General features: G+C 39.3%; 1 protein-coding gene across 1 annotated transcript; it reads left to right on the top strand.

Annotated features, from left to right (window-relative positions):
* The first annotated feature begins 516 nt into the window (after window positions 1–516).
* On the top strand, window positions 517–3,288 carry LOC126372310 (uncharacterized). Its single transcript, XM_050018009.1, has 5 exons — window positions 517–752; window positions 1,417–1,547; window positions 1,628–1,892; window positions 2,098–2,345; window positions 2,425–3,288. The coding sequence occupies exons 1-5, from the start codon at window positions 722–724 to the stop codon at window positions 2,734–2,736; spliced, it is 987 nt and encodes a 328-aa protein (XP_049873966.1). The 5' UTR covers window positions 517–721; the 3' UTR covers window positions 2,737–3,288.
* The last annotated feature ends 5,989 nt before the right edge of the window (window positions 3,289–9,277 follow it).

Raw genomic sequence — 9,277 nt, forward strand, 5'->3', positions numbered from 1 at the left:
AAAGTCCGCATAAACTTTTGAGTTATGAAGCGGCTTCCCGGCACGAAGCGAAAATAGGCAGATACACTTTGTTCATTGAATACTCCAATATAATAACACTCGCGAATGTCTTCTGACTAACTTAATGCGATCATTAACCACAAAACACCACTTCGTATTAATTATTTAGATTACTCAATGAAGAAAGCAACTGTCCCGTTCCCGTCTCCCGCCGAAAAGCCTCTGACAGCAGCTGGGTCTGTCGGTTGAGACTTGAGGGTTGCCATATAGTATACGATGCTATCGATTATTAGACTGTGGAATGAGTCCGTTAACAATTTAGCTGATTTATACGTTGTTCCGTCGTTAATTAAACATTAATGGTTATTTAAAATTTTACTGATTGTCCCCAGATAGGTATGCATGTACATTTCTTTAGTATGTATTTAGATTAGATTTGAAATATCGATTTTATATAAATCAAATGCAACCCAAAACAAAAAAGAACTGCACTATCTGCCAAACAAATCCCTCTGCCTCTGACCCTCCCCCTCCCTCCTCTCTCCACGTACGGAGTACTTCTATTTGTGTACATTTTGTGTAATATTTCAGAATTTGGTGAATATCTTGCCGGCAATATCGCCGACATAAAAGATAACGGAAAGAATCACAGTATTAGTCACCCATACTGTGTAGTGCAAGCGTTTTGCTAAAAGCTAAGCATTTAGCAAAAAAATATCAAATGTTGCCTTTAATCGACATGTTTCACAACGGTGAGTACTAATTCAACTGTATTTTTTAAATTTAGATTAAGATAACGAGACTACTGTATTTAATATTTTAATTAAGTAGGTACCTACCTAAAGCTGGTATCAAAAGCATAGCTACATAAAATCACGCCTATTTCCTATTGGGGTAGGGAGAGACCACTGAATTCCTCTTACTACTTTCGTATCTGCCACTACTCTCGTCAAATCTTCATACAAGCATGCCATGTTAGAACAGGTATAGCAAAGAGTAAAGTAATATATAAAATAATAAATAAATAAATAAAATTAATCTTCATTTATCTTTATAGCTATAGTAAGGAGGTAAAAGCCTATCTGCCCACAGAATGTGGAGTACTGCATCATGACATCTGACTTTGAATGAAAAGATTGTACCTAATCAGGTGTCTAAAATACTTTACTATGAGTTAACATGAAGTTGTAGTTTATTATTGGGCAGTATAGTAGATACTCATAGCTTTAGTTTTATCACAATGCAGGAGCTGAAAAGCTGAAGCAATACAAAGACTCAATAATATTATACCTACTATACCTATTTAGTGGCTGTGGTTGTGGTTTTGTGGGTGTGTGGTGTGTGGCTTTACCTAAGTATTTTGTTCATAAATAAAGCTTAAAATATTCAACAATTTGCAATTGTTTTTATTTTCAGAACCGGGGGTGTATGAGCTTTATAAAGCCGACACCAGTGCCATAAGATTTCAAGTGAGATACCCCAACGGAACAGGCTTTGCATGTTTCACTCTCACTGCTAAAGAAAACCCAAAAAAAGACCTCTATCAGGTGAATAAAACTTGTAATAATTATATTTCATGTCATATTTTTAAGAGTGTCTAGTAAACTAATAATCAAAATTTTTACAGGTTTTCTTTGGACCAACTTATAGGTTTGTGGATATAACAAAAAATGGAGAGCACGAATCTAAACGATTCACATTATCTGAACCCATTGGTTCTGATTTCCGAGAATTTTGGATGACGTGGCATTCTGGAGTTATTTGTATGGGGGAGAGTGACCGACCAAATCCCATCCTTGTATACACTGATCACAGAATAACACGTAATAATATTGGTTTCATTAAATTCTTTATAAAATCTGCAAGATGGCCAGTGGAATGGTTTTATGAAGGTGAGTCTGTCTAATTTGTACATTATTATATTAAGACCTTTTGAAACAGGTAGGAAGTTGATATTTCATGAGACTTAATATATAACACAATATAATTTAATAGCCACTGTGTAGCTATTGTATCATCAAGAACAACCCCTTACAAATGTATGTGTATATTGTCATCTCTCCCATGTCACTTCATACTAATTAATAATTTTTTCAGCCTCTCCAGTTGTTCTAAAATCTGTTGAAAACAGGAAGATTGAAGGTGGCATTGTGGATTGGGTTGAAGTGGACAGCAACTCACCATTTCCCGATGACGCTCTAATTGCCGGTTTTGAGAACGAACAACCTTTGTATGTTGCCAGAGCCAGGATTAATGGATCTCTTTGTGTAGGAAAATACTTACGTTCTAAGCGCCGTGGCTATTTCCCGTGGGGCGGGCGACAATATGTAGAAGATGAGGTGGAGGTCAGTAGCTGTTCTGTTCAACAGTTTATACTCATTGCTATATTGCAAATGATACTTAAGAATTATTATTATTTTTCAGTTACTCACTGGTTATAATGTAAAATGGGTTAAAACAAAAGGCGCCTGCATACCAGAAAACGCAGTCGTCGGCGGTTACTCTGAAGTGCGGAGAGAGCCGTTGTACATTGGCCGTGCGATGTATGAGAACAATCTTCTGGTGGGAAAGGTTCACGTCCTGTACAAGGCGTGCTACTTCGCACACAGACGGAAGGAGGTGGAAGTGTCGGCGTATGAGATTATGGTCCGGGGCGACTTGTCGGGGCGGGGTGAGCTCGCGGTAGACCTGGACGAGAAGCATGAGCACAGGCCGCCGCGGCAGCTTGTCCTGTAGGTGCAACGTATCCAGTTACTGGCATTGATGGTGTACTGGTTAGAATGAAATTTACACAAGCCAAGCATAAAAGCAAAGTTGAAATTTTGTCATTGTCAAATATAGTGATAATATAGAAAATAATTTAATTCCGTGAAGCCTACTCGTGACGTTCATAGATGAAAATGTACAACTGATGTCTCAATTTGGGACTCATAATTAGATATCTGCAATTATTTAAAATACTTATTGTTGTTCCTGAAGTTTATTTTTAAAACTGTTGTAAATCTCTTGTTGTGATATTAATTTCTCTTAAAAGATGCAAGAATAGTGGGGATGCACTAAGGCTAAGAATTTGGGTACTTATGACGAAGAATAATCGACTGTGATGTGACCAAGAATATAGACTTTATTTTGGGCTGATTTTAGAAATGTTCTATTGTACAGTCTTCTAGCCTATTTAATAATATTTGATATTTTGTTTATACGTAGATACTTATACGTTTCTATGTCTTGTTATTCTATAAATATTTAAACTAGTAAAATCTAATAAAAATTCTAATTTTAACGATATTAATCTTGTTTTTGTTGTGAAATGTAAAAACTTAAGAAAATGGGGTCCATTTTTTGGAGGGGTTCAGTAGGTAAAACAAGTGATTGGTGTGACACTCCGCTATGTAGGCAAGGTATGTACAGTCATGAGCAATATAATGTACCCACTTTAGGACTCTGTCGCACTAACATATTTGACATTTAGTGAAACTTACAGTTCAAATTGTCAAAAAAGTTAATGTGACATGGTCCCAAAGTACTTATATATAATTAATGCTCGTGACCGTACAAGTCCGGCCAAGTAGCGGTTCGCGGGGGGCCCTGTTGCTCTATGAGCGGATGCTGTGCCGATAAATTATTTAAAAAAAAAACTAAATTTAAAGGATAAGATTACTTTTTGCAGGCATCAATACTGGCTGTTGGTTGTCAACTTTTGCTGAAAGAAGACAATGTTCCAAATCAATAATGTCATTCTTTAAAATGCAAGCTCAACGATACCACCAATTTCTTAAATGTTTTTAAATACAGTCACCGACGGACTGTTTCTACTGTTATAATAAAAGGAAAACACGATGGCATCGGGTCCTTCGTCCGGCACACCATCAGTCTTCGCGGGGAGCGAGTATCCAGCCTCAGGTTTGACTATTCCATGTTCTATTCAAAACTAAGGTTAAACAAGGGACAACCTTTGGAATTGTCAAAAGTCGGGATTCGAAGGAATATCATCCCTAAATAGATAGGTATAGGTATTTGACGGTGACAAAACTTGCCGCTTTTACCTACCTATTGTCTTATAAGTTGGATAAGCAATCGATATCTACATGAATTGAAGCTGTCGTCTATGTTTCAAGCCATCCTGAATGTAGAACTAGTTTGTTAGGTAGGTAAGCATGTTCCACCGTAGATCATCAGATGACAAAAGGCTATGCTAATAGGTAATGTTTCTAATTTTAGGCGGGGGAGCCGATGAGGTGAAAAGTGGTGCAGGCTACCCTCCATTTGCTCCATACAAGAAAGTGCCGGCGCCGGCGTCGGTTGCCGACACTATTTTTGCCGGTCGAGAGATTCGTGTGCAGCACAAATCTATAGTCAAGAAACCTGCGCGAGCGCCTCCGAGACCGGCGAAACCTAAGTAAACATAAGTTACTTACTTAAATCCATTACTCTGTTTGTTTATGTAATTCTACCTGTTAGTAATTCGCTTCGAGGATTGCAGTTTTTACCGACTGAGGTGCACTGCATTGCGTCTTTTATGGCAGAACTGACACTTTAAAAAAGTCAAGTCAAAAAGTTTTTTATCTCCGATAATAGAGAGACTAACTACAAACGCTTTCCACTCCCAACACTGCTAACCACGTCACAAAACACAGGACTCCAAAAGTGACAGATATCAAGATGTCGAAGCGCGCGCTACGTGCGCACGCGCGTTGCCTCCGCAAGCACGGCGCAGTGCTGACGGACCGACTCGAGCGCATGGCCAAGCCGCAGCGACGACACATCATCTACATGTGGCGACAACATGCTGACAGCTTACCTGCTGAGACGGTTTGTTATACAGGCTTTAAGCTTTTACATCTTGGGGTTTCACATAGCCTACAAACATATAATATATAAACTCACAATCACAATCCCAAAGTGGGAAGGATAGAGCAACAAGCTATTAGGAGACAATTTTGTTAAGACGTAGTTCAAAGGTTCAAACATGGTTATGGCGAGAGCCAATCACGAATAGACTAATAAGTAAATAGTCTACTTATAATTTTGCCAAAAAAATAATCTAGTCAATTACCTAAGTACCAAAATGTTCTTCAAATTTTAGATTGCACGGTTACGATGCATGTTGGATGCGGACGAACCATTCAAACCCGACCAAGCTTATGAATACTTTGTAAACCTACGGAAGAGTAAGAAGAAAAGTGCTGAGAAGTAAGTGATTTGTTATATTTAACCTTCTTGGTGTGTAACGTGTGTCCCTTCCTGGCCATATGGAATAGCTCTTCGACTATCGCCACCTTCGTCCACTCCTTGGTGTGGTCCAACCATGTCAACCTCGGCCTACCCACGTGTCTACGACCCAATAATTTGCCCGACAATGTAATTAAGTATACTTGTCATTTCGGAGCAGAATGTGCCCTAGATACCCGACTTTTCTCTTTTTTATTTTGAGTAACATAGGTAGGTAGGTATAATTCATGAAATACAATATAAACAGTTGGATTTCCGCCTAAAAGAAACGAACAATACAAACTATCATTTATTTTTGTTCATACAACTATTATCAAAGAGAGCATTTTATTTTTAAAGGCATCGTTGTCGTTTATCTATACCAACATCCCCTTTAAAACAAATGTACTTTGAGTTCATATCTGATTTCTCAGTCAGATTGAAAAAAAAAACACTACTTAGATATCTTTCAATTTATGACTTTGGGCACGTTGCTAAGTACCCAGCTTCTGCATTCCTTGCATCGTGCAACTCGTCTCCGCAGCCTATTTTGTCAAGCTGGTCCGTCGAAGAACTGTGAGCCAGGTGGTAGTTCTGCCAGCAGTTCCACTTAAATAAGTTTCAACCTTCGGGAGCGGGTGTCAGTGATGGTAACTATCAGGACTTTCGCTAGATTCATTCACTCTATACGTATACCAAGTCACGTCTTTAGGGTCGTTCGTTTTGGGACATTGTTCATGCTACCTACATTAACCAGCAGGTTCGCGATCTCCAATTAGAGATAGTCTATAATCTTGCTTGTTACCTGTACAATAAGATATTCCTATATTGTACAGGGCCCGAACGTCCCAAGCTAAGAAAGACCTGTTAGCGTTGTGTGGCGATAAACGTTTCGTGTGGGCCCGGAATGCGACTGTGGCGTTCGCTCGTGGTATCCAGCAACGGCTATCGAGGCCTGGAGCGTATGTACTGGCTGATGGGTAAGTGACTGCTGTTTGAACTCTCTGAAATTCTTCCGAATAGTGATGTTTAGAAGATAGCCGTGGGCGTATGCCAATCTGTCCTAGAGTTTATTTACCTAGTACCACGGCATGCGACCACGGCTATCTCCTAAACATCACTAAGCATTCAGTATACCTAGCTATTTTCTTGGTCCTTTTACATCGTCATTTTTCCCCAGATTGGAAGCGGATCCCTAAACCATTATTCCATCATTTGAAACAGAAGCATGTGCTTTTTATATTGATTTTTAGAATGATAATTTGTTGTTCATTATAGCATGCTGCGATTATCAAACATAATTCTAGAGGAAATTTGCGGATATATGCGAATGAAGCCGCCATCAAGACGATGCACGCATCCCAAATCAAAATTCATGTTGGAGATGGCTGATAAGGTATGATAGAAAGAAGGCATTAACCTATTACTGATTAACTGAAACAATTATTAAATAACTCGTTGTTCGCAGGTAGCAGTATGGATTGACGAAATCTTGTCTGAGTCAGACGACCGTATGCTGATGATGGACTTCGACGAAGATGACGGTAAGAATTTAGTTTCTACCAAATTGGAACAATTGTTACCAGTTTCACATCGCGACGTACAATATTATATTGTACCTGTTTCAAGGTAAGTCGGCAGTTGAAATTGTGGCAATTGTTCGTCAAAACTGTATAAAATTTGTATAGGACTTGCGAGAAAATTCGGGTTTGATTGATGTTAAACAGTGGCGAACAATTGTCAATAATTTAGACGCCACACTCTGATCGCTTCGCCCCACTTTTCTCGGAAGTCTACGATGTCACGGCTGGTATATTTTTGACGGTACAGAGAATAATTTCATGGAGTTTACCTAAGACTGTTAAAGGACTAATTTGTCTGAGCACTCCATGTTTATTCGCTTTACTTGACCGCTGCTTTCGTATTTTCCGAGAAGAAGTGGAGCAGAGCTACGCAGACGACGAAACGAAGAGTACCGCGACGACACGATCGACATCGTCGTCTGTGGTGCCGCCGGGGCCGGTGCTGGCGACCCCGGCTACTACACCCACCGACCCTGCCACTCCCGGAACTGCTACTCCCGGGGCTCCAACGCCCGATGCCGGTACTCCCGGGGCTCCAACACCCGTAGCCGCCACACCCGGAGCTGCCACACCCGCAGCAGCCGCACCCGGAGCAGCCACACCCGGAGCTGCCACACCCGAAGCTGCTACTCCCGGAGCACCAACTCCAGAGGGAGCGACCCCTGGCTCCGCTACACCTACCACGCCCGCCCCCGTGACCCCTACTGACTCCACCGCCACAGGAGGCACGCCGCCGCCGCCTACACCGCCACCCGCGCCACCAAAGACATAAGGTACACCTGCCTGTATGGGCACTTAAATGTATAAGCGTAGCCCGCGACCGCATGGAATCTCCTCTTTCAAAGATTTCATTTACAAATATCCCTTCCCTACATTACAAAAGGAAGCTTTGTACAAAATTATAACTCACTCAACTAACGAATTATTTGATTATAAGGTAGGTACTCTTTAGTGTTTTGCCACGTCAAAAATATTGTTTTTTTTCTCCTTCCAAAACCCTAATCTAAGTTGTATACTAGCTTCTTTCTGACACGAACTAATCAGGGTTCTTCTTCCACAGTGGTCATACACGCTGATGAACCAATTATGTCTGAGGGTGGCTTTGCAGACGAATTTCTCAATATGATGGCTGGAAAAGTGAGTATATTTTAATTCCTTCTGAACTAATAATAATCTAGTTATCGTATAATGTTTCATTTTCTGATTACAATTAATTTCCGATAGGATATGAACTGCAAGTATATTATCATCGCAAGGAAGAATTATGAAATAGCATTGTTTGTGTACCACAATGTAGAAACAGTCCTTGAAAACAGTTTTATTTATAAACCAGAGCCTACAGCTCCCACTTGAAGTAAACTATGTCAATTGATTATCTGCATGTAATTTCTGGTGTTGTAAAACAAAAGGGGACAAGCAATCCCTATTTATCACAAAATGTAACTTAAGTAACTAAAAAAATAAAAAATAAAGTAAAATTATAAAATTAATTCTACTTTTATTATGTAATAAAGTCGACAAGTGAACACGGCTGCGTAAGGTAACATAGAATGTTGTCAATCATAAAGAGCGATAGAAAGTTGCCTTCGGGTCCAGAAACTTAATTCTCATCATGTTGCAATTCCGGGATTTTACGAACAAAGGGAATACGAACGTAACTTTATATCGCTTTAAAGATAGTGGCCCCGATTCCTGCAAACACCGCCTAATTTTATTTTAAGTTATATCCGTCATTTTCATATCCGTCGAAAAGGACGGATGATTCACAGCTCTTAATTTTAGGAAGAATGAGTAAATGAATGTGTCGGGTTATTGACTGATGTAAAATTTTTAGACGGTTGGTTTAGATTTGTGCTTAAAATTGACGTGTGTTCCATAAATTTTACGCTTGTCAATTACCCGTCCCTTTCCTTTTCGGCGGATAAGAAAATGACAGATATAACTTAAAATAAAATTAGATGATATTTACAGAAATTAGCACCAATATCTTTGGAATTTACATTGCTTTCGAATCTTTCTTCATTTTCCATGTCCTTTAGAGACTTTAAATATACCGATCATTCGTGTTCATTTGTGACGAAGTGGAGAATGAAGGAAGGTCGCCTCGGTTGCTTTTTTCTTGTAGTTCCTTCACTCTTTGCTTCTTATTCTTTTTTGTAGGTCGTAGATATATTTTGTAATGCTCATTTTATTTTTCAGGGCGGTCGGCTTATACCACGTAAGAAAGAACATCAAATAAAATAGATTTTATCTTCAAGTTGAGTAGGGTGAAGTAACTTCTTATTCATGTTGTTTTTCCTTCCAGCTAAGCCTGCTTATTTAAAGTTTAAAGGTATGAATTTTACGAATTATTTTTCTTGCTTGTAAATTAATGTGATGGTTCTTGTTTATATCGTTTTCAAAATGTACAGGCGACATGTTAACTGCGTTCAACATATTAACGGATGCTATGTATCGCAAGGGAGATAAAAATCTCGTCCAAC

Source organism: Pectinophora gossypiella, chromosome 2, assembly GCF_024362695.1.
Source record: "Pectinophora gossypiella chromosome 2, ilPecGoss1.1, whole genome shotgun sequence".
Taxonomy (NCBI): domain Eukaryota; kingdom Metazoa; phylum Arthropoda; class Insecta; order Lepidoptera; family Gelechiidae; genus Pectinophora; species Pectinophora gossypiella.

Bases quoted from the DNA above. Each gene is read 5' to 3' on its own strand.
- LOC126372310 (XM_050018009.1), top strand. From the start codon at position 722: ATGTTGCCTTTAATCGACATGTTTCACAACG. The intron at 753-1,416 runs GTGAGTACTAAT...TTTTATTTTCAG, and splicing joins AATCGACATGTTTCACAACG to AACCGGGGGTGTATGAGCTT. The intron at 1,548-1,627 runs GTGAATAAAACT...AAATTTTTACAG, and splicing joins CAAAAAAAGACCTCTATCAG to GTTTTCTTTGGACCAACTTA.